General features: G+C 36.1%; 1 protein-coding gene across 1 annotated transcript in view; it reads right to left on the minus strand.

The window, feature by feature from the left end:
- Positions 1 to 27,418, minus strand: part of LOC309407372 (putative oxidoreductase ZK1290.5) — a gene marked incomplete at both ends in the record, with an annotated part of 45,341 nt that overhangs the window by 12,293 nt on the left and 5,630 nt on the right. The window contains 2 exons of the mRNA XM_082002874.1: positions 9,028 to 9,129; positions 16,752 to 17,000. Coding sequence (XP_081859000.1) covers positions 9,028 to 9,129; positions 16,752 to 17,000 — 351 coding nt within the window. The remainder of the gene's footprint in view (positions 1 to 9,027; positions 9,130 to 16,751; positions 17,001 to 27,418) is intronic.

The following is a 27,418-nucleotide window of genomic DNA, read 5'->3' on the forward strand; positions in this document are numbered from 1 at the left end:
GGACTTGTTTGCAATGTAGCTGCATATTAAGCTTAAAGTGTTTTTTATGGTAACCTAGAGAATCATTTGGTGTTTTTTCCTTTACTTAGTATAATACCAAATTATACAAAGTTTGATGGGCACTGTTAGTCTTGCAACAAAAAAAAGCATAAATACACTGTCTTGGCACTACAACATTGTTTTAGTACAATAGTGAGCCTTATCTTTCTCTAGCACTACTATGGACTTTTATCAAACTTCTAAATAGTCTCTGGAATATTAACTGTACAAAGTTCAGATCAAAAAAGTTTTTTAAATTACAAAACTGGATACTGGGTTTCTGGAGCCCATTTTCTTCCCCCTCCCTGCTGCTCGACATGAGTCAGAGCAGGGGAGAATTCCCACGTCCAGTGAACAGTGCCCATTCTGTTATATCTTCTATTCAGGCCAAAGAATAAAAAACCAAATAGATCTACTTTTCACAAGAGGTCAACTGCAGCAACTGTATCTTTATTAAAGGAGGTTACACAGGTTGGAAAGGTCCACATTCTCTGTGATACACACGCTAAGAACTTCGCCGTGGGTAAATGGCATTACTCATGTCAACCATACAAGATTTCATTTCAGCACAGCTTGCTAAATCAAAGCTGTAGGCTGAGTGTGCCCTACATGCAGATTGCAAGCCAAAGCCTTGATAAATAAAGCACATGACTCTTAGACAGAACCAATAAGGAATTAAGTTCTAAATCTATGAAATAATGTTCCCATTACAAAAACTTGTTCCTATTTCACAGGCTAAAAAACATAGACTCCAAAAAGCTAAGTGTCCTGTCTAAGATACACAGGAAGACTCTGGCAAAATTGAAAACACAAAAATCATGCTTCCTCCCCCAAAAGATTTCTTTTTATTCTATTCATTACCACAGTATAGGTGCTTATCTGCCTTAAAATGACTTTTCTGCTACTACAATTCCATGATCATTGCTCCTGCTACAGATCACCTGTGAACCATGAAAACTGAAGACAACAGGAGAGGAGACACAAGTAGAAGTCAAACTGTCAACTTCTATGACTGAAGACTCATTATAAACATTCAGTTTACTCAACTGTTAAATGGCTAACTAAATAGCAGAATGCAGCAATACCAGCTTAATGTAGTCTGTCTTTTTGACCCTGGCTGCTCATTCTCACTACTTCAATGCAACACCATCTTAGTTATGTTGACGTATTTCTTTCCTGAGTTGACATTACAAACCAGATCAGATTAAAAAAAAAAAAAATCCACCAAAAAGGCTGTTTGTCTGGTTGTTTTCAAAACTGAATCAATTCCCAGGTATTCTTGTGGATTTTCCCTTCTCGTATGCCAGTTTTAAGCATGTAGAATCATACTGTGAACAGAACACAGGCTTAAAAAAAGGCTGAAAATATATTTTTATATCTAGAACATTGTGCAGCTGCTCACAAACAGTTGGGCAATCAAAACTGCAAAAGCAACATGGTACAGCTTCAATCCCACTACACCTTAAGTCAATATTGCCACCACACACTATGTTGTGAAACTATGATCAAAATCATCTGCAACTCGGCCCAGTGCTTAAAGTCTATTAGAATATGTACCTTCAAAACTAGCGCTTTGAAAGTATTATGGAGAGCACATAGTAAGATTCCAAATAGTTCGTACCCCCCTGTAACTATGAGGGCAGAGTTTCCTGAACTGGGATATTTTTTGGACTTCTGTATCAGGAGGGATAATGACTCGCAACTTGCATGAATAACAGCAACCCAACTGATGTCAAGAAAGCAATACTGACTTACATTAGCTAATAAATTAGGGCTTAAATTCAACATATGCAAAACAGATAAATGACACCTTTTCCCCAAATCATGTACGTTATTATTGAGACAAAAAGTTATTTTGGACAAGGTCTTTCCTTTGAAATGTATTTCAGCATTGCCTTCTTCCCAACAGCTCTTGTGTTCACATTGGCACCTCTAGGCCCTTCTGTGTGAAAACAGATGTACGCATTTGTGTACCAAGCAAGCTAAGCAAAAAGATTTATCTAAATTTTTGATAAAAAGGATTCACTTGCTAGTAGAAAAAGCACAAACCATACACTGCAATAAATCATGAAACAAAGATGTCTGAGGGCTTATTTTTACACTTAGAATTACCCATGAAGTCCTTAAAATTAAAAAAAAAAAGAAAGAAAAAAGAAAAATATAACAAATGAGAATAGACATTCATGCAAGTTTAGATTTGTTCCCACTTTTACATCTGCATTTAAATGACTTATTCGACGGAAATTTCTTATTCTTAAATAAGATACTGCACACTGTGAAGACTTCTTTATGATCTTTAGCATAAATATGTGTAGAGGTTTTTTCTTCATACATCTTTAATTGCTGTCTTATCTGATCAACAGGGTGTGGTGCAACCAACATCCTCACCAACTGCAACCACTTTCAACCCATGAAAACACATCTCTGAAGTACACTTCTGATAATAACAAGGCCATAAGACATCTTCATCTGCACAGAGAAACTACTATAGAAAATATGAAAAATACGTGTTGCTAGGAAGATTAGTTACTTGCTTTTACTTATTAAAACTTTAGTGCAACTTATGTACACACATTCATATATGACTTCTACCAACATAAACACTCTTGAGACAAACATTTTATGGAGCTACAACACAAATGTTTGTGCATTGTCAGCTGTTCATAATTTGACAATATAAGCATAAAGTAATTTTTCAGTAGAATAAAAGCAGAATATGTCATCTAGGAAAGGATGTACTAGAAATTTGTGCCACCTACACAAAAACTGTATTTGGTTTACTGAACCCTCATTCATACTTTTAAGAACCGATAGAAAATGAAGGAAGAAAAGATGATGATTGAACTGGTCTATGCCTAAAGATGAAAAGGACAAGAATATTGTTAAGGTTGATTAGATTTCTTCTCTCACTTGGAATTAGGCAAAACATATTTTTTTTCCAAGAACATAGTGACATGGCTTCAATTACTGGGCTAAACAATTTCTGTTAATTTATGGGACTCTCTTCAAATCATACATGAAGACTGTTAAACTAACATATTAATGGAATACTTGTATTTATTTTGAGGAGCATTTCTCTATGTTTAACAAAATCATATGTTAACACATTAAGGAGTTTCTGGTGCAATTAATATTTCATGTAAGCATAAGCTGCACTGCTTACATGAAAAAGATAAACAAAAAATTTTACTCTTAAGTAAAATGGCATTGAGTCCCAGTGCGATCTGAACCCAGAACAACCACCATGTTATTACTCTTGTCAACTTCAGGCAAAAGCTGGCTGGAGGCCTTCATTCTTCCCAGCATTTTTAGATGGAGGAACAAGTAATCCTGTGCATGTGTGTATGAAAAGCTTGCCGAGATGATGGGCTAGCCACAATGCCAAAATCAAGGTCATTAAAGACACTGCATATGGAAAGGGTCATTTTGCTAGGAACAGACCAATTACCAGCAAGCATATATAATGACTATTCATGTCAAAGCAGCTTGCCACACTGCTTTCATCTGCCAGCAGACCAATGCCTATACAAGAACATTGCAGCTGTCAAGGGAATATTTGACTCAATGTATGTATCTTGGAATGGGTTCTGTAGGCAGTCTGGCCTCTGTCCTGAGGTACTGGAGAGGATAATTCCACAAAATGACAATGTACGAGACCACAAAAATTCAGACCATAGCCTTGTTATTACAAGAATCCTAGCTGATTTCAGCTGTTACAACAGAAAGAACCAGCTATTATACACAAATGTCTCACTGACCAAAATGAATCTTTTTCTCCCTTTTCCTTGAGCACTGTTTATCCCATAACTCTTTAAAGGAAAACGTGTATGCAGGCTGTTGAACAAAGACACATGTCTAGAATTCTCTGCCTCTCAACACTGCAGTACAGATAGAGACTTCTTTACTCTGACTGCGACCTTAAGACAGATGCAGGTACGACAATGGAGTCACCTGGCTCCTGTGAAACAGCTCCAATCAAACTGGAGCAGATTAATAAGCCACAGAATATAAGAAATGGAAAAAAAAAAAAAGAAAAAAGAAAAAAGAAATGTTACATTCTCAGGCATAACAGCATTTACAGAAACTAATTCTTGAAACTGTAAGGTTGTCCTCAGCTAGTAGAAATTTGTTAGCTATCAGCTTGGTCTATCAGAAGTCACCCAGCATCTTTAAACAGGAGTTTTTAGTGCAGGTAGTGCCTTTATCCTCTACTTTCAAGTACACTACAATTCTAAAGACAGTAAAGGAAATAATTATCCTCCCCCATTCATTTGTTCCTAATTCTCAACATAAAAAAGCTGCAATGACTGATCAGTGGAAATTGCAGCAGTTCCTCAGGAGCTTTTCTATTAGAAAATCTTCCGATCACTTGGGCTGACTACCAAGACCAGGTGCAGAATTCTGAGCCCCGAGCCACCATAAGAGATGGCACAATTCCCTCTGGAAGCAAGGCCAGGCCTGAATGCATACAAATCTCAGGGTCTGAAGATTTAGGGAAGACAACAGACTGTAAGACAAGATAGAAATCTCTGCACTGAATCCTTTCTTAACCAGCATGTGAATGTCTCATGAATCAAGCAGTGCTATAACTCATTAATATGATGAATAAGCATTCTAATATACTTTCTGTATTATTTGGGGAAATGTACATACAATTTATAAGTTTGGTTCATGTTATAGAATGATACAATGCTATAGGTTTGCATACCGCTGTAAATACCTATCTACCTTTGCTGACCAGGACTGTATGACATTTTTCCCTGGAAAGATATTACAGGAAACCAGGAAATTTAAGGACTGGGCTCTGGCTATGCAACAGGAATATTTAAAAAGCAAACTAAAAGTATAACCTTGCCTTGTTTGTATGGGAGAGAGGATAGAGGGTAAAAATATACAAATTTCAGGTTAAAGAGGGAAAGATCCTAGTAGGACTTCTAATGGACTCTACGAAACATACCAAAGGATTTAGCCAGGAGAAAATAAGATGAGCATGTTTAGCCAAAGACTCTGTAGCTCAAGGGCAAACCAGAAAGACACAGGATGATGTTTCAGACACAACCCAGAGGGATTAAAACACCTGAAGTGGGTAAAACTTTCAGGGTGTGTGATTTTAACATAGATAATACATGTATTATGTCATACTATTACAGTAAGGGACAATAGCGGCTTCAGAATCCCTACGAGTGTTTTTGGGTAAGCTCTCATATCTGTCATGGTCTCCCTCATGACAAATGTCCAGCAAAATGTCCAGGATTCTGGGAAATTGTTTTTAACCCGAACTGAGATCTTGAGATAGATGCTCAGTTGCATTAGGCAGTTGAACAGTGGATTCAAGCACAAGGGTGAGTGCACTAAAACATAAAACCTTCTTTCAAGTGTGTTCCTGAGACCCCAGCCTTAGGGTAATAACCAGATTATGTTTAGTTTCCAAAAATACAAAGCACATTGGGTCCAAGGAGTGCAGCCCAAAACTTCAGTATGGTAAGTAATCAGCTGGAGAGGGTAACAAAATTTCTAACAAACATTGCTCAGATTCTCTTTTTAAATTGTTTGTGTTTCCAGTTCAAATCGTATCACGACAAGAGATTCTTTTGAAAAATGTTAACCTCAAATTCCTTTTGATGAAATACAAAAACAGTATAGTGGTAAGCCACAGTGGGGATTTTTCAGTGATAGCAAAAGATCGCTCTCGTCACCTGAATCTATTATTTTCTGTTTACGATAATATTATGATGTTATAGCTCAACTCTAAACCTTCATTAAGACTATATACAGGAAGCAATACTTAGCACTTCACTTAAGGATGCCCACACATCTCCATGAATGCACATCTACCAGTTTACACACCAATTTCATCGGCACATGCTGCATTCAAATAACAATAAACCTGGTATTTCTTCTACAGCCAGAGGTACCTAGGAGTTTACTAAAACTGCACTCACTATAATCTGAGTTTTGTTTTACTTTTTATGCAAGTTTTCTGCTCCCTAAAATATTTATTTTAAAAATTTTGACAAATAATTAAGGTTTTTTTTTTTTTTAACCTGTCACACAGTTTTAATTATCTGGGGGCAAAATCTTATAAATTAGTGCATGCTGACCTGGACAGGGGCACAGACCCACAACCTCTGGTCTCTCCTGAGCTAGCTGGGTGAGAGGATACTTCAGGCCAGAAGCCCTGCAAGTTGTTCTCCAGCAGCCCTGTCTCTCAGCTGCTATGTGCTGGCTCTCAGATGAACCTGGTTGAATCTATCTTTGTAGACATGATCCCTCCAAAAAAATTGTCTCAAAGCTATGAGTGTAGATGCCTTTGGGATTTTTCTTGTGTCAAGTTGTGACAATTGTGACCAATCTAAAGCTTAACACAACCTTAAAAAAACCCTGCATTAAAGACTTTTACAGGCTTGGGTACTAACAGTTTATTTACCCTCCTCTTAAGCAATCGGTAATAACAATAAAAAAGACTACTAATAATTGACAGTATTTTAAAATGTTGCTTGCCCCTTGTAAGTGGAATTTTGAAGAATAAATATTAACCTGGATTTAAATTGAAGTTGAAAGATTAAGATTTCACATATCTGCACTCAAACGATCTGTGAATACAGAGACATGGTTAAAGAACATCTTGTTAACTTCAGCCAGACCAAAGACTTAGGTCACTTTAACCATCTCCTAAGTCTCTTGCAGATAGATATGATTATCAGTCCCATAACAGAAACCATTTTTTCCCCATGGAGAACAGTGCTTATTGTCACTGCACTTTCAGAAACTCTTCAGTGTGGACACAGCTACTTGCTAAACACACTAGCAAGTTGAATAATTTCAATATTTCCTTCATCAATCAATTGCAGAAGCATATTATTCATTTAAATGGTCAATCCTCAAATGGGATTTAGTTTTTACTAATTTTTTTTTTCCAGAATAAACATCCACCCCCGCCAAGTGACAGGATTGCAAACAGGAACCAATGATTACCTGAACCAACGTCAAGTTCAGAGAAGACAAAGAACCAAATCCTATATTCAATTCATACCAAGGCTAACATGTTGCTCACATAACACATAGCAAGTCACATAAAGATATGCAGCAAGTGTTCAGTCTTCAGTGGAAAATCTAGCGGTTAACCATGCAAACAAATTATTTAACATTTTCCTTGGGATTCATTGCATTTCCATCTCCAGAGTGGTTAACATTTGTGTATCATTTCAGTAACACACGGTTATGGTCAGGACATCCAGAGCAAAAATGTGGAGGTTAATATTCTAAGGCACTTGATTCAACCAGACTAATAAATTTTCCTTCCCGTGTAGATGATTTAACTGAGGTAATTTAGACAACCACAGCTGGAAAACTTATGCTCAGCTAAATGAAACATGAGTATACAGAATGCTTAAATCCAGAAGACGACTGAGGATAGCAACATGCAAACTGACAAAACTGTTGAAGAAATGCAATCGCAGAAAAATAAATATAACATGGGATGTCGGTAAAGAGGTATCATGCATAGGAACAAAAAATAAAAGTAATTTTTCATCTGCCTCTGAGGCCAGAGATGGTATTTCCAATGCGTTACTGGAAGACCACTGAAGAGCTCACAGGCTTTCCCATTAGGAAGATATATAGAGAAAGAAAGAGTTGTGTAAGACAGGAAAGATCACAAATACACAGGCAAAAGCAGAATAAAGCCAATAGGATAGGAATAATAATAGAAGGTGAAAATACAACCTATGTGCATCAAATTAGGATGGCATATCTAGGCACAAATGTCATGCACTAACTTAAATACTCATCAGAAAAGAAAACTTCTCAATGGAAAGATGAAGTATCTTGTTGAATAATCCATCTTTGGACTTAAAATGCACTGATGCTTTGAAACATTAGGTCTGTGTAGTGTTTCTTTCAAAACTGAATGTTGTAATCCCTTACATAGCAGAAAATATTTTTTGCAACTTCCCTTATGCTGAATATAAAAAGCAAGAACAAAAGATGTATCAAAGATAATTTTCTTCTGTGTTTCCAGAGGCAGACAAAAAGTAACTGAATCGTTGAAGTATAAGATAACAGGTTTATTTATTGCATTGATAAAACTGATAGCGGCACAGAGCCTGTAATTACTTTTGTACAACTCTCCTACTACAATCACTATTTCAGTCACTCTGGGTTAGCAGATAGACTACTTAACCCAAGAAGTCTTCTCTCTGTCTGTGGAACTTCTCTGAAGTGTAAACAGGGTGGTCCACATTGCCCAAGAACTGCATGACAAGATCTTCTCTTACGACACTATTTCTAATAATACTGTATGCTTCAGGAGCAAATCCTCCTCTTAAATCTGCAAGATAAATTTTGATTGGGGCAGTCTACTCTTCCTATTGCTATAAATGTAAACTGAAGTTTGCAGCGTACCAAAAATCAAATTCACAGTTATCAGAGCTTGAGACAATAGCTCCCTTCTTTGAAATTTTTTTTTCAATAGTAAGTACCAAAGAATCTGCAGTTGAGTATTTGTTCCTCATCTAGTCATAGCTTTGTTCACCTTTTCTAAACCACAAATTAATCTATAAAGTACCACAATATATGATAAATTGGAAAATGGCATCATACAATTAAAAAAAAATCTAAAGGAAGTAAAACTTAGCATGATTTATACTTAAAACAAAGGAAACTGCTAAAATCATGTTCTATAGTGTGATATACATTTCAATGTAATCTGTAGATTTTCTCAAGAAAATATGCACACCATCATTAATCTCACAGGCAGAATTTGGCAACGTATTGTTTATAAGCAACACAAAGCTCTCTTATTTAACTTACCAAAATGCTAATGCTGCAATTTCCAAAGAGATTCATACAACTCACACACCCAAATCCCACTGAAATATGAGCATCCAGTTCAAATTAAATTTTTGAACATCCCTCACTATGAATTCCCCAAATCCCCAAATGCAATATAATTCCCTCTGCCATGATAGGTTTTCATTATTGTATCACCTTTCTCATACAGCTCTTCCATTGCTCTCCAGGTTTCAGCTCGGACCTCTCGATTGCTTTTACCCAGAACATGTGCATCAGGCCAGTGTATTAAATAAAGATCTAAAAAAGAAACAGAATCAGAACACACATTAAAGTGTCAAAAAAAAAAAAAACCACCAAACAAACCAAACAACCAAAACCCCACATGAAACAGCATTTTCTCTCCATAACATTCCCTAACATATTATTATCAAAATAGTTACGATTACTACTCCATGACCCTTACTGTATACATTCATTTAGTTTTAATAAACAAAATCTACATTTCATTAACAAGTAAAGGTAGCAGAAGTTGTACATGTGCCACAGGTTTAGGTCACTGTGATCAGAATTTCGTGGTCACATATGTACTTAATAAACTTTCAACATATAACAAGTCCCATTTAAATAAAAGACATCTTGGTCACTGGAATTAAGACTGGACTACTGCTGAAGTGCTACAAGTCTTCGAGTTCATGGAAGATAAACATGTTTGGCAGTTCTGCAGACATTTTATACAACCAGCAGTGGGTCTGTTTTTTCCTTTCTAAAGAATACTTCCATTTAGGAATTTCTGTTGGAAATTACAGCACATTCTTTCATATAGGGTTTGTTTGGTGGGGGTTTTTGGATATAATTTTGTGGCAGCATTTGTGATTTTTTTTTTTAGGCTTTTAAAAAAATACTATTTCAAGGGAACAAAATTATGCTTTATTATATTTTACAAAATGTTAGAACCGTTTCAAACACAATTAAGATTTACTGCTGACAAAATTATCCAAGCTGCTACTGAAACTGGATGTCTCAGGAAAGCTTTTTTTTTTCCATTGTCTCCATGCAAGAAAAGACGATCCTGCTAATGAAAAAGGAAGCATTTCCAAGAAAAATTAGAAGTGAGAAATTTACATATATTGGGCTCAGAGTTCCAAATCAAATTATCTAAATTTCAAAAATGATAGGACATATAACTCCTTTATAAGTTTGTAGACACTGCTAGACATTCTGAAGGAGAAACTTATGAGATACTTTGAAAACAATAACATTCCTATTCAAATCCTAATGGCAGATTAAACAGGTAACTGCATTCATCGCAGTCAAAGAGGTGTTGGTCTTTGCATCATATGTTAGTCTGATACAAACCAGAAAAAGAAATAAGTGCATGACCGAGATGTGCATGGTTGTCTTTGTGCTTTATAATATTCCTTTTTTGGCAGTTCAAATAGAGTTAAGAAATAAAAAAATCGACGCGTTTGCAATGATCAATGTTTTTTATTCTTTGAATGCTTGACATCATTTATTTTCAGCCCCTCTTTGTGAAAACAAACTCTGCCATATTTTTTTATTCACATTTAAGGACTGCGCTAATGATTACTATACCACCGGGCTGGTACATTAGCTTTCCACCTCAATAAACACATACTCAACCCCGATTTAAGAGTTAAAGGTGACAGGAAATTAACTATAAATGCACCAGTTCCCATTTGGGTACATCATTGCAACACTGTTAAAGGGAGTATTTTGCTTACACTAAGAATCTAATTAGTACAGTACAGAATTTTGTACAGCAAGATACATTACAGATGTATCAAGGAAAAAATTATTTTGGGTGTATCACAAAAATAATGAACTAAATCTGCACCTTCTGATATCAATAACCCATTAGACTTTTAAACACAATTGCTCAGACAAGCAAATATCACTCATATATAATGATTTGCAGCATCTGTATTTATGTCACATTTGAAGAGAAAGTTGCTCATTCTTTGCCCCTATATACGTAAAATCCACTCCCAATTTAGAAAAGAGTAGAACAAACCACATGCAGTCTTGTTCATCACTGATCTGCGAGTAATTACTTCTTCTCTAATTGCCCTCAGGAAAGAAGTTGTATTTATTAAGAATAAATACCAATATATAGTATTGGAATAAGTACCAATTTCTGTGACATTTAAGTGAAAACTAATATTGGGATATTGATTAAAGCATTTGGTAAGGTTATGTTCAAAACTCAGCACTACTCTAACTCTGTTGCCAATAAAGTCTCTTAAAATTTCCACTGATTTGTGTTAGACATAATCCCAAGGATTAGCTTTAGTAATTCCTAATATCAAGTGTTCATTTGGATGCAAAATTATATATACCATTGGCGGTACTTACTGCATAAAGACTGCCATGTTTTAATATAAACATTTTTGCTTGGATAAAGCAAATGTCATATATAAGTAGGTATAAGTTACTGGTATCTGATGTCTACCTCATGTGAAAATGGAAGAATTATGTATCTTTAATCGCTTCTTGTTACGTTTTCCAAATCAGACTAATAAGAATTGCTTAACTATGCAGAAACATGTCATATAGCGCCACAAAAAATAATCATTAACTTGAGCAGAATTTCACCAAAAGCTACTTTTCCAAAAGCCTGAATATTCAATTGGAGATCACAGTTTGCAAATGTTCACAGAAATAGCTACACCATCGATATCCACATACAGATGCTTTGTACTGAGCCCAAGAAATTGAAGCACTCTCAGATGAATGACTTTGAAGAGATTGATAACTGAAAAATCTCTGGCTTTGGATATTTACAAAACGCAGTACCTCACCCTTCCCTGTATTAGTGTCTGAGACCTCTTCAATGCAACCATGATTAGCTGTTAGTCCTTTATTTTAGAAAGGTGATGTTATCAGTATGTGATATCCATATCATCCTATTATGTTTATTTTAATTGAGGCTTTTTGTTGAAATAAAAATTACTTCACAGTTAGAAATAGATGCATTCAGGGCTAGAAAGCATCTACTGGACCACAAAGTGCAGTCCTCCTGAGCGCAAGAATTGTTTGCGAAAGATGTGGGGCAAAGGTACCTTATCTGAGAGACAGAGCAGAACAGTCTTTCTGCCAGTCACGCACAAACCACCCCACCACAGCTCAAAACAGAAGGAATACAGTGTACCTTGCAACGAGTAATGGAGCTGCCACTCAAATAAACTAAGCATAGTTCATTTTAAGTTAGGATCTGCTTACTTCTGTTGCATCTGTTAAAACAACCCAAAACTTTCCATAGCACCTGTAGGCCAATAAAAACAGTAAGCACCTCACAAACCAAAGTCTACGATTTCATCTTCATTTGCACACACATTCACACCTACACCCACGCACTTTCTTTTGCTTAAAATATTTCCCCTCCTAGGGGATTACATGAACACAAACACTCTTATTTTCATTTTGGAGGCAAGAAATTTGTTTTAAGTTATTTATCAAAATAGTTTAAGGTTCCAGTAGCCAAGAAATGTGTAACTCTATCACTGGAGGTTTTTAAGAACAGACTAAATTTTTATCTGTTGAGAACGATGTAGCTGTGCCTTGTAGTGGGGGATAGATTAATCAATACTTTAAGATGTCTTCCAACCATATTTAAAAACAAAAATAATCTTAACTAAAAAAAAAAACAAAACCAAAAAGCAATGATTCACAGTATCAGGATGCACTTGAGGAAGAAGAGAAATACCCAAACATTCACAATCGAATTTTGTATTTACCAGCTTTTTATGGCATCCTTTACAGACAATCAAGCTGTAGTGGTGCAGTGGTAAGCGAGGGCCTGAAGTTCATTCAAATGTCAACACCACAGTGCTGCAGGAAAACTAAAATTAACGCATGAACTGCTTTCACACAGACATTTAAAATAGAGTGGCTTATTACTTCTTAGTTGTTGCAGCACCTACAATTAACACAGTTCCTCTTAACTCAAAAGTACAAGGACATTTTACACATTTAAAAGCCAACAGCATGTTGCCAGGGAAATAAAAAGTTTGCAATCCTATTCAAATTCCTAATACAATATTTTAAAAAAGGGTCAAAACTCACTATAACAAACCTAGTTTTGAAGAACAAGCCCTGGCTCATCTCAAATCTAAAAGCAAAAGTATATTTATTCAATATTTAGCACAATTATCTTAATGCAATGATTGTATTTTCCTTGTTTTTCTTAATCGTCACTGCACTTTGTAGGTACACAACATATTTTTCTCTCCTGCACAATTTTTTTGTTGTTTTTTATTCTATTGGAACAAGAATCAATGTGAAGCAACCCCCAAAGTGTTCTGAATTCATAGACAACCTGACCCAGGTGTATTATCATCATTCACGTGATTCACCTATTACACTGAATATGCTTATAGAACATTTGTCCAAATCCAGCTGGGGATTTACGATACGTTAAATTTGCCTGAATGTGACAGACTCTGAACAGTCAAAAGGAAAATAAAATTCTTTATGAATTCAGTAACCCACAAATCACACTCAAGAAGAAGTTACTTTGGAGGTTTGATCCAAAACCCAAGGAATGTATTCTGCTGCTGCCAAACCTGTAAGATTTGCTGCAATTTCATATTGGTTTACTGTGACTTCTACTTGAGGACCACATCTGGAAAATGCAAGGAGTAGGATATCTGTTACAACCACTGCCCACAAATAATAAAGTTTCCAGCTTTCTGTGGATATATAATCTACTGATTCAAATAAAAATCCTGGAACACTGCTCTCCTAAACACTTTTTGGGCAAATGGTATTATCAAAAAGTTTTCATAATAGTATTTTACATGGTACACTTTTTCTCTTAAAAAGCTGTGACTGCTTTCAGCGGTTCATCTATTTCAACAGCTGGCATTCTATATACTGCTAATGCAAAGATTTATCAATTCCTGTTATACTATTTCCCAAGTCTCTAATTCAGTCTGCATGGGTAGACTGTGTAGCCCATTAAGGATCCTCAAGAAAATTAACAGGAGCCTCCTTGGAACAAAGAGCTTAGCTGCACATTTAGCTGCCAGGGCTCCTACAGCTTTTTCTTTTTGCAGCCTTCTGAATGACTAGCTTTCCCTCCAACCTAAAGGCCTAACTTCATAGATAGAATATTGACGGATCCTAAATAACATATCTGAACCGTGTATCTTTATGGAAATGTTGGGAACCACCACAGATTTGGTTAATATCATATAATGAAATCAGGAAATTCTGCTTTAGGTACATTTAATGTACCTTTATTTTCTATTTCATAGAAAAACTGCCAGCTTTAACACATGCTTGTAACTAAAAATTTACTTTCCTAAATAAGCTTGGACACAAAATGCCCTGTTATTACCAGATCTTTTCTTGTCATGGATTTCATGTCCTCTCTATTGTATAGATTGGCCAGCAGAAAAGGGACATAAAATGCACGTATGAATAAAAACAGAGCTAGGATATCTAAGCTGAGTTCTACAAGCTTATAACCGTATTTTCAAACCAATCTTCTGCATTCCAGTTACTTCTGTTAGACTTGTGATAACCCCCCAACAAATTTCCAACAAAAAGCTCTAAGCATTCTTGAAACACTTGAAAAGTTCATGTGTTAAGATATTGCCACTTTTTGCCTAAAAATGCTTTCAATAGCACCTTCCAGCTGGGTGCTTTCAGACAGGAGGCATAGGACTCCTTAAAGCATGATGCTTTGTATGAACACCATGAAACACACCATGTATTGTACCTCCTCTAAGGGTCTACTTCACCAGCATACATAGCACTAAACATAGAACTCAACTGTATCTCTTTCACATGAGTGCAGATCATACTGCGCTAACAAAAATGGTCTGTGGTGTCGATCCAACAGAGATTAAATGTAAGCAGTCAAAACCGTTACTCCATTTGCCATCCCATTCTTGCAGAGGTCACGATCCTCACCAACATATCAGTGAATTGCATGTGAAGTATTTCCTAAGCCATCACAGTTTACAAATCATCAAGTTAAAGCAAACTGAAGCCAGGACTGATTTAGGTCACTATGGCAGAATAAGTGGTGGTTCAGGAAGAGGTTTATAAATTTTTCAGACTTCTCCACATCAGTGGAAGAAAGGTGAGGAAGGAGGGAAGATGGGTGAGGGTATACTAATAATAAAAAAAGCGGGGTGGTGGTGGTGGGTGGAGTCTGGTATGGAGGCCAATTGCACAGGCAGTTCTAATACTCCTTAATTGGTCTTACTAATATGAGCAAAAGATGTCTCAGAGCTGAACAAATCCAACAAACTGAAGTTCTGTTTATGCCAGTCCAAGGATTCACTCACACTGTAACAATATTTGCGCATTTCTTGCTCTCAAATTTTTTTTTTAACTTGTCTCACATATTTCTTCTTAGCAGCAATATGTAAACTGAGTATTTGTGTAAGCATCTACTTTAATCAGTCTACTACCTGAGAAAATAAAAGCAAATTACGGTACTAAAAGGAATCACAGAAAATTATTTCCTGGAAGTGAGTCAAGTTTTTGTCTCATCGACATTCAGCACCAGTGCCATAGCAAGCAGAAGGAAAAAGAAAGCAAACACAAAACATAAGCTGAAAGCAGAGGGGAGGAAACGTTATTTCTTAATTTAGAGGAGAAAGTCTGGGCTTGAAACTTTGTTTATGGAAGTCTCCTTGCAGTGACCCCTATTTGCACAGGACAGATAGAGATTTTAATTCATTTTGCATTATTCTGTACCTGTGCAAGAAGTTAAGGGATACGTTTCCATGAAGAATGGAGCCAAATATTTGCAAACAAATATTTCAGTCTTCAACAGATACAGATTTTTTTCCCTTCATCTTGCAATGTACCCAAGAAAAAAAGCCAGTGAATACAGCACACAGCTGCCACTAATATTGTATGCCATTAATTCTGCAAAATCTGTAGTTCACAAAAGCTGTTCACTTCCTCATTAAAGTTTTTATACTGGCAACAAGGGGACAGGGTGAGGAAAGAGAAGCAAAATGAGGCTCTTCAGGACACTGACATATAATGTCTGATGGTTAGGTCAGTTATTCCTTGATTATCAGCATAAACACTACCTCCACCTGTGTCATTATTTTAGATTAGTACTTTAAATTCATCTTCCTCTACCTCCACTTTCTTTTAATTGCTTTAGCTAGGGAAGAAGCAGCAAAAGCATTTTTTAAAAATACCATGTTTACCAGGTACCTCCTCTCCTATAACCTGTTGAAAAGAATTAATTGGCATCATTATTGCAGCTCTTTGCCTGTCTAATAAGGGAGTAACAATATCACATCTTTGACTACAAGAAGTTTATGGTCAGGTTAAGTTTGAAAGCGCAAAAGTCTAACTTAGTTAGTGTTAGTTATATTTAGTATTCTAAAGTCTTGTAGATACTTCTAATGTTTTCCCTAAAGTTTATTGCATCAGACCAAACCAAAAGCAGTTATTCAGAACTTTTACCATTTAATAGACCTACAAAATAAGTTTTAGAAAGGACTCCCATTCCTTGAGATTCAGCAGACCACACATGTAATTAGGCATTTTTGTCACCTTGTTACCAATAATTTATTGGTAACGTTTATGAATCCTTATTTCATATTTTCATCTGTTTTGCTAAAACCACCTGAAACTCATGTACTGGATCCTCAAATCAATTTAACAATGAAACATAACTTTACAAAACATACCTTGATCTGTTTCAAAACATTTGCAACAAGGGAAAATTGTGTGCTCTCATTTATATGCATGTGAACTTCTCAGAGAACAAACAGAAAAAGAAATCTACAAATGTGTAAATAAGGTAGAATTCGGTTTCTGTGATCTATCTGTACTACATAATTTTTTTTCAAGAATTCATTCATCTTTGCAAATACTTCCATGGAAGGCACAATAAATAAGCGATATGTAAAGATTCATACCAAGATATTTAACACCAAGTCTTTCACATGACTCCAAGCAGGCTTTTTTTGTGTTTTCATAGCCATAATCACTATGCCAGAGTTTGGTAGTTATCCACAGGTCCTCCCGCTTCACACCACTCTCTTCAATGGCTTTTTGGAGGAGAGATTCACAGCCATATCTTTTTGCTGTGTCAATATGACGTATGCCACATTTTTGTAATGCATGGACCACAGCATCATGGGAATAGCCACCTTGATGGGAAGTACCTAAACAAACAAAATGAAAAGTGAATTGTCAGCAATGAATTAGGAGTGACATATTTTATCATGCTTTTTAATTTTTGTTTTCTTTTTTTGTATATTGTCACAGAACCTTCTTATTTAATTTTCATTTCTTAATAGTAAATTAACAGTAATTTAATTTCTTAATGGTAAATTACTTAATAGTAAAGAAATGGGAACTGACAGATCTCTAGGCTGGGAAAATTTATAAAGTGCTGGAATGTTGATGCTGATCAGAAGTGACTCCACCGAAATCAAATATCAACAGCATCTAACTGTAAAGAAGTGATTTCGGAAGTCAGGCTGAAGACCATCAAAAAGAAAACACACACTTTATGGAAAATTAGTATACGGCATTTAATTTTCCTACAGGAGCACAATATTTACAGATTAAAATATTAACAATAAGAAAGAAAATATAACTTAAAACACAATTTAATTTGCAGAAAGCATATCCTGGAACATTTACGCTCTTGAACTCCTAGTAGCTTCAAGTTATTACTGCATCGTACAACCCCAGACTGGGCAGTACTGCAGGTGCAATTCACATAACGTCAAGCAAGGCAGTAACCAAAACAATGGAATCCTACACAAGAGTTAGAGAATGGGCATAGAGGGAGTTTCAGTTACAAAGTACTGTAACTCTCATTGTGTAGGTAGTCTCTGGATGTGTATTTTGCATGTCAAGGGGACGGAAGGAGGAGGGGACTCAGCAGGAAAAGCGACCAGCAGGAGGACTGTCAGATAAAGAACTGTTTGAGAGCAAGGAGGATGATGTTTCTACTTACCCTTTCCTGTTAGTTGTTTTTCCTGCCATGAGCCCCTCACCCATTCACCCTCACTCACACACTTCTCACAAACAGTATTTTCTACAGTTTGTTGGAGGAAATGCTCAGTCAGTTCCAGTCAGCTACCAAAGCCACCTTCTAAGATGATGGTTAGTACTTAAAGGCCCTAGTTCTACAAACAATAGTTGGCATGCAAATGGCTGTGTCACTAACTTCAGAAGGACCTTGTGTAATTGTGACAGTCGACAGCAACAGGGTCTTCAGCCACTGCTGAATCTAAATAAATAAAGGACTCCAGGTCAAAGAATGATATAAAGTGAAATTTGTATCTGCTGTTGACTTTCTCTTTCCCTCCAAACATAATACTTATTTCTACATCAAATGCTACCTGCATGTTATGAAATTAATAAATGCATACGGCCACCCAGACCATCAGGGAAAGGAAACAAATGAAAACACACTCAGGTGGCTTAGATTCATCCTTAGAACCTCCCATACCCAAATGGGGACAGAACACCCACAGGAGTCTGCATGACTTTCTCACACACATCATAACAAGGCACGCAAGAACAAGAACTTTCAAAAGTCCTACTTGCATGTAAGGCAAGCCAGGTACTGCTAAATGCTTGTCATTTTTGTTCATTCCCAATCGTAGAACGAAAGCCACTGATACCTCTGTAATTTTGCTCAACACCTCAAGTAATTTAAAATAAAATCTAATATGGTCTGATAGCACACATGTACACCTGAGGATCAAGACATTCTGCTGATCACAATGGGACAATCCCCACTTTATGTTCATGACCTACAAAATGTGGAACATTGAATTCTTGATTTACCTTCATGGATTTTAAAAGAGATTAAATGATAATACTATATTCCTACCATTTTGACATGTGTATCTTAAATACTTTACCTTCCAAATGTAAACAAAGTTTTAATGTTTTAATAGACAAAACTTTAAAACTTTTCTTCTCCATAGCCGCTAACTATGATTAATAACTGGCTTAATTTGAATCATCTAGAAATAATGTCCCTATAACTTGTTTTACAACAAAATAAGTCAAGCTAGATCAACTTACATTTTCAAAATAGCTATTTTTAAATCTCTATGAATGTTTCAGAATGTTAGATGAATGCAATGCTACTACATTGCAACTATGGGCAAAGGACATATATGCAGTTATTACATTATCCAGATCCTAAAGGAATTTTATAAAAGAATTATATAACTAGCATAGAAAAATTACTATTTTTTTATAACAATCCCTTCACTTTTAATAAGCTGGTATTGGTGCCAAATAAATGAGGTTGTAACTATTGTGTCTGTTTCTGGCTGAATGGACATTTCTAAGCACAGAATGAATGGAGTTCATTTAGAGGTCTTGCAAACGGACTCAGACTCTTTTCATGCATAATGGATTTCAGTAAGAACATTTAGGACAAACAACTTTTTTTTTTTTAAATTTAACCCTTTTAAGTTAACGGCAGAGAATGGGAAAGAAGGAAAATTCAGAATAATTTCATTATTGTTCCCCATTCAGTGATGGCATGCACACTTGTTTCACAGGAAATAGAGACCAAGATCAGTCTGGAGGGAATTATCTCAATTTCAATGCCTAAAAATGAACTACAACAGTCCTCATACATTAATAATTTTTTAAAAGGCTTAAAATTATTTAATATTACCACTTTGCAAGCCAAACTTAATCATGAACAACAGGTTTCTAAGTTAATTATGCTGCTAACGTAACAGCTTCTAGACTTTAGAAATCAGTTTCCTGGTGTTTACTCATGTGAATAAATATGTTGCAATTCACAGCAGAAGGTGACAAAAGAAGGTGGAGTGACATAAATTTCCATTTTTTTTTTACATTTTAAACCCAGACTTAACATTATTTGAACACATTAACATTCTTACGTGTTTGGGATTACCCTTTGTTCACAGAGATGCAATTCACACTGTGTATGTATATTTAAAGACAAAATCCAATCTTGCATTTAAAACTAATATGAACTAGCACCCATTCCATCCCCCTGTTGTTTCTGAAAATACTGAATTAACATATTTTTATTTGGGAATTCTCTAATAAAAAATTGGAATTCCTTTTAATAAATGAAGTCAAATACAAATAAGTCTGGAAAAGCTCTCTATTTTTTAGCTAGTATTTTAACTTGTTTTCCTAGGGAAATCGCACTGTTCTCTCACTGAGCGAACTAACCCAAATTTGACAGAACTGAAGATGCCTGTCCCTGCTCATTGTGAGGGGGCTGGACTAGACCTTTAAAGGTCCCTTCCAACCCAAACTATTCTCTGATTCTATGTCTGAGATAATTACATTCCTACAGATTATTGGTGGTTGTGAGAGACAAGGATACTGCAGTAGAAACATGGATAGGTTAAATGACACAAATCCATTGAAAACTAGGCTTAATCATTTACCTTGTTCTTTTTATCATGATTGCTTATCAATTCCTTGATATCCTGAAGAACACGGCTACCAAAACTGAGATGAGAAACATGCTCCAGCAACCCATAAAAAGTTCCAAAGATTATTAGGAAGGCAGAATCCTATTTACAATGTGGTTGTTACAGGAGGGGAAAAAAAAACAACCAAAAAACCCCAGCAACACCCCCCCCCCCCCCAAAATCACTCCCCTTAATGTAAAACAACTAACAAACCAAAATGTTGTCCCCTCCCTCACAGTTTTATCCACCATCTCAGCTGACTCTCAGCCTCATTAAACTTTCTATTCTCTTTCACAGAAGCTATAGAACTGCAGATAGAGATCCAAAGCACCAACAGTTTTTCAAAAGAGAATCAGGACCTACTTACTCTCCCTGCTTTCTCCCTCTCTTTGTGGAGGACTGCATCTTCATGTTCTTTATGAAAAGTGAAAGTATTATTTATCTTAATATATAACAATGTTCTGTGATATGTGTAACTTTGGCTGCTTGAAGTCAATGGAATCATTTACATTAGAAGAGGTCCTGCTAGTGAAACCGCAGCCAGGATATTTAGAGATAGTACCATGGATTAATTATCTTCTGACATCAGTACTCAGTACTAAATTAAAACAGTTGACAGACAAAACACCTACAAAAAATGCCTGATCCTATGCTGATTTTTTTATCTTCAAGTAATCACTTGAGAAAAGAACTCTCAAAAGCAAAAATCTCAAACATCCTTTTACCAGTGTTTACATACTCATTGTGTATATATGGTATTGTAACCATAATAGGCTTGAAATACCTTGTTCTATTAGTTTTATATCTATTATGTCAACATGATGGCCATATAATGCCTCTTGTGAATACATGAAAGTTTTTGTTGTCAATACAGTTTGATTTCACTAATAATCTTATAAGCAAATCTGATGATAATACATAAAATGTTGCCTATACATACAGGAAATTAACATATAACACATTTAAAGGTTTATTGCTAATCCTTACACAAAACCACATGCCTCTTCTATGGAATGGCTCAAGGATAGGCAATCCTCACTTACTGTCCCTGCTTACTGTCTTATCTCCTCCTCCTTCACCTGCTTCTGCATTCATATGATCCTCTGACAAGCTGATTCAGATGGTTAAATGGCCAAAAAAAGTGTACAATTTTAGAATTATTCAAAAACTTTAATAAGTCCCCAAAGGGGAAAAAACACTAAATGTCAGGCAAGGGATGGGGCAAGAGAAGTTCCCCCTTTAGCAGCAGCAATTAAATAATTTGATACACTTAGTGTTTTTATTAAAATAAAAAACCCAAATCACAGTTGTGTCCAAGTCAACCACCAAATGATCAGAAAGACCTTCTCCACAAACTTGTCTCCTGCAGCCTTTCTTTCCATTATGCTCCCCAATACCATCCTTCGAGCTCCTCTCAGACAGCCAGATAATGTCACACTAACTTTCTACAACCATAGCACTAAACCCCAAGTGTCCTTACCGCTATATTTTGGCATAGTTTTTACTTAACAGGGGTCAGTTACTCTGAGAATCATCATATTTAGCATCACATGACAAAGTATTCATAGCATCCTCTCTTCCTTTGTAGAGCGCAGGGCTTTCCTCTGCAGCAGGTGAAATCAAACGAAGTCAAGCTTGTTATGAATCTATTATATTTTACAATTTTCATAAGGTGACTACAGAGTATTTCAAGTTATAGGATCCAAATTTAATCACAATCACTTGGATATTTTACTCAAGAGTCCAAGAGTGGCATCTAATGTATATGTAATGGAGCAGCTGCCCTTGCAGGAGTAGAACCTATAGAGCTCATGGGCTTCTAGAAGAACTGGAAGGACAATGTCAATGAAAACCAAAAGGCACTGAGCAGACTTATATAACGAACGCTTTGGTCAGAACTAAAGCAGCACACAGGTTTATCTAAAACTCAGTCACTTAAGGCCGTGAAAGCTGTATAGAAGTTGCAGGAACAATTGCATTTTGTGAGGCTACAACACGAAAATGCCAATGCAGTGCCGTAACTCCAATAAACCGGTGCTGACAGAGGTTGTAGTGTACAAACATCATGCAACATGAGCTAAAGGAGTTTAAGCATGGGCATGAACTTTCTTCAGCAAACTTCAAAGGACAGTGAGGACCACCCTGCCAGCACTGCAGTAAGGCAGGTACTTCCACACTGTAACAACATATTGGTATAAGAAGATTCACCTGAGAATTCCTGATAGAGGTCTTCATTGCACTTACACACATTTTCAGGCATTACAGCTGTCCTGTATGGATGTCTTATTTTCATGTTCCTAAATAACATCACTATGCTAATAAAACATTGTTAATTGACCTGGCCTATGTAAAATCTAGAGATTAAATCATGCAGTTTCTCTTGCCTCTGTAAAAACTATTTGGATTATGGATACTACCAAAGTAAAACTTATATTAAAAAAAAGTAATTTTTCTCTCTCTCTCTCTCTTTTTTTTTTCCTAAATATGATCAACTGCTTAGTGCAAAGGGGTCACTCCGGGACTATGTTTCTCCTGTGTGACTCGGTTAGAATAAGCTCATAGAATTCAATAACAGGTGGAAGAAAAGCAGGCAAGCATGATTTTAAACTCTGCAATTCTACTTGGGCAACTTTACACAGGCACTAAGAAACAGAATGGAGGAATACAGCCTTGCCGCAATGCAAAAGGGTAGGAGAGCGCCATTACATGTTTATTATGTATCCAGGGAAAGGGAAGCCAAAATTGCTAGTTTTCTCTCTTCCTGAGAGGAAGGAAGAAATGGCAATGAGCCACTGTTGACAGAAGCATTCTATTCCCTCCATCCCAAAGAGGCTCTCACTGTAAAAGATATTCAGATCATCTACTGTAAAATGAACATACATCTCTGATCACTGACCTACCATTTATCTAGTCAGAACTTTAGAAAAGGAGGTATAAAAGCAAGTTCTCAGAATGTGTCTCTCAACAAGCCCAGAAGGTCTGCAAACAGCATCTGTCATCAGTGGGATGCTATGGCTCTGATATGGCACCAATTCACTAATGTATTTCTGGCAGCAAAAATACACTATCACCCAAAAAATGCAAATATTTTTTCCACAGGAGGAAAGAGTTTTCCACTGGAAAGTGCCAGCTATTTAAATTATTCACCTGTTGTATACAAATATTTTTATCATGCAGAACTTCTCAATTAAATTTATAGGGAAGGACAACTCTAGAAAGTGACCTATACATTTGAAAAGCAATTATGAATGTGTAATCCATGTAGAAATTTCATAAGCAGAGCAGCAGCACACATTTATTTAAATGCCTTTACAGACAGACTGCCAAATGTTGAAGCCTTTTCTTTCACTCCACACTTTCCCACCACCGTGAGAACTATTTCTCATTAACAACCAAATTGGTTTCAGATGCTCTGCTATAAGATGTTACCTTAGAAACCATTTGGTAAAAGACTGTGGCTTCCTTCCATAGAAATCTCAAGCAGTGAAAAGGCAGATTTTCTGGCATAAATCAAATCCAATTTCTAGGGTTCACTAAACCTTTTCTCCTCAGAATAATGTTTTGTGACTAGATCTTAGCAGTTAATAGTGCACGAAGAATTGCTGGTGTGAACCAGTTTTAAATTATTTTCATTCTATTCCCTTTGTTAACTCAATTGAAATTACTTCCAGTATGTACCATACCTTGATAGTACTTTAAACTTCATAACTAATAAGGATATGAACTATGTACAGCAAATAAATATACAGAATATATTTTCCTCCCCTTTAATACATCTCCTTAAACTACTCTGTCTGATAAAGATTACATTAATTGATTAACAACATTAAACATTTGGAAATACTTCACAATAAATGAGACAGACCTATGACAATTTTTTTCCTCCTCTAAACTTCCACAAAATAGAATAATCAAAGCAACAAAAAAATGAAGCCTATACTCTGTACTTAAGACATTACCACAATCATTCCTGCTGTGAAAGTTTGACTTAAAAGTTAGGTAAAAAATTTACGATTAAGCATAATCAGCATACAATTAAATACAGGGACAGCAATTTAAAAAAGTGTACTTGACCATGAGACCAATAATTCAAAAACACAGTACTCTAAAGATAATACTATAGAAAAAAATATAAAGAGAACTGCAATTTGTAGTGACTAGTAGCTTACAAGATGAAAATGTATGTACAATAACTCATCATTGTAAGATCCTAATTCAAGATGACGGCTAATTTTTGGCATCATAACGGTGCCCTTTATGCCTACCAGACTACTCACAGAGTAAGTGCAACTGTGAATTATGACAAGATCCTACTCCTGCAATATCATGTGACACTGCAAGGTCTGAGACTTGCAGTGTCCTGCTGCTAACTAACTGCGTTCATGAGTTCCAAGGACAGCAGCAACCCAGCTATCCATAGTGCAAACTAGAAGTGAACAATAAAGAACGTTTCTCATCAAATGTGTGGGGTTTTTTGCACATCATCAAAGAATTTAAAACGCATTTTCTCAGGGTTTCCAAGACAAACAACATTTCTTGTAGCCCCTCCTCTCACATTGCACATTCAACCTTAGAATAGTATGTATTAGAATGCAAAGCACTTCCATTCAGGCGTTAAGCCTGGGGTACAGCACTTACAGTTATGAAACTGATTTAAAGCCACAAAGATGGCTTTCCCCTTTCTCTCCCCTCTCCCCCAGTAACGAGGATTTTGTATCACTATCTGTGCTGGAGGTACTTGGCATAAACATTAGAAGAACTGAAGAAGGTTTAGGAATCAGTACTTCCCTCCTCCCTGTTTGGAAGCATGAGGAACTACTGCAATTTAGGTTACAGCAACACATGACATCACCATTCACTGCTGCTAAAACTATGCTAGGGAGCTCTGGCAAAGAATGAAGGTACAATGACTAAAATCTGCTATATGAAGGCTGAAAGATAAAAGTCAGCTTTCTTTTTCTCCCCACAAAGTTTGGTATAATTTTTCTACATTACAGAAACATGGTGAAAGACAGAAAGTTAAATACACTTGCTTCTCTGTCCATTTCAAACTGGTTACAAATAATTTGCTCATCTAGTGGGCAATTAAGCTTGTAACATTTAAAAGTACCAGCGGCAACAGCAAATTTAAAAGCATACCCATAAAGTGCCTCTGCTTATACTGATAAAGGATTTAATTATTAAACAGTGATAGAAACCTAAAAATTGGTTTTTATTACTTAGACTTAGTGAGGGGCATTTAAAATTCATCCACATCACATCAGCAACAGTGTGATTGCCAAAAAGAATCCAGCATGAGAACAGAAGCTATCTTTTGGCAGTTAAATCACAGTTTGTATGTCAAAATATAAAAAAGGTAAAATCCCCAACAAAAATATCAAAAGCTCACCTCATAGACCTGTAGGTGTACAAAGAGTAGAGACAAAGCAGCAATTTCCCCCAGAAAAAGAAATTATTTCTGTACTGTGTATACTCTGAAATAAGCAAAAGTTGGCCCAGCATTTTGCCCCAGATGCATTTACTAGTACCCTTTAAAACAACATTTGTACAGCATTTGGTCTTTTTTAGGGAATAAAACACCACCAGATTGGAAGCGGGTGAAGTCAGAAGAAAGCAAGGAAGGTAGGTGCTCAGCAGGTTTAGTCAGGTTAGGAGAGGATAGTGCTTTGTTCCACTGCCTACAAATACACAGCTGCCTGGGATATGGCCGCATTTTGTACATTGAGAGAAGTTAAATATCTGGAGGCCCTCAAAGCTCAAGTACAACTTCTCAAGGTCAGATCTACTGAAACGGTGGATGAATTGAGACAGAAAGATTTATAGGTGTGGCATTTTGTTCGTCACAAGAGGCTATTAAGGAAACTTGGTAACCATGGGTGAGAAGCAAAGTTCTGACAGAATAAAAAAAAAAAGAGACATAAAACAAAGGGAAGAAATAAACAGCCGATTCTTACTACAGGATAAGATTAATAGGTGGGAGCATCATAGGTCTTGGTATCAGGACCACTGTTCCATAAATTTCCTTAAGAACTGAAGCCATGAAGAAACAAGAGCCATGAATAAAAAAAAAAAGGCAGCAACAGTGGAAAAGTGACAAAACGTGAAGGCTTGATTCTGCTGCCGTTAAATTGAAAAGCAAAATCTCATTTGATTCCAGTCCCAACAGGACGGGGTCTTTTTTGACCACAGCTAAGTTTAAGAATGAATATAAGCAACTCTAGGATTAATAATTAAGTAGTAGGTAACTGGATTGGTAATACATAATGGAAGGAAATGTTAAAATGCTCCCACTCAGTTTTAAGATTTAAGTTATATGTGGCATTTTGACAAAAAAAACCACAACACAACCTGACGTAATGAAAGTGGAGTACTCAGGTTCTCTGTTTTTCTCCAGAAAAATCCCACTGTGAAAAGAACTGGGAACAATACAAGAAGTCTTGTATGGTTACGAGGCAAATGATGCAACGTCTTAATGCAATCAGTGAAGTCAGTAAAAAATTACTTTTACAATTTGTTTACTTAGATCAGTAAATGGCTTTATAGCTACAGCTGAATATCAGGAATCTTATCTATGGAACACACTGAAACAAGGACAGAGAGATTTTAACGGTTTCCCTTGAGTATGGAGGGATTTTATGTGTGTGTCTGTGTGTATTATTTTACCATGTTAGCAATGCAACATACTGACAAATACAGTAAAAATGCAATTTAAGCAAGTCAGTAGTGCTGTAAGTTAACCAACATATTACTTATTGAGATTAATTTTTATTCCTCCCAGCCTTTCGCTATTTGACTAGAAGCTGCTCAGAGCAATACCTGTCTGCTTTCCCAGTTACAGTGCCTACCATAATGGCACTGTCCACTCTTGAATGATCTACCAGAAAGAACACCTTTGCTAATAATAAAATACTGTGTGAGACATGGGTAAGGCACAATGAGTATAAAGACTTGATTACTTTGTTTAGTAATTGCCTGTCCTGAAGCTCCTTCCCAAACAAGCATGCAATTAATTTTATATTTTAGTAGGAGGGAATCATTAGAGAACTTTTTATCTCATCAAGCCATTATTAATTCTAACTACCCTAAGGATTACATAGAAAGCAACTTTACAAGAAAACTTTCTATGAATTTTTGGTATCATCAGC

The sequence above is a fragment of the Phaethon aethereus genome (assembly GCF_964289735.1).
Source record: "Phaethon aethereus genome assembly, chromosome: 8".
Taxonomy (NCBI): Eukaryota; Metazoa; Chordata; class Aves; order Phaethontiformes; family Phaethontidae; genus Phaethon; species Phaethon aethereus.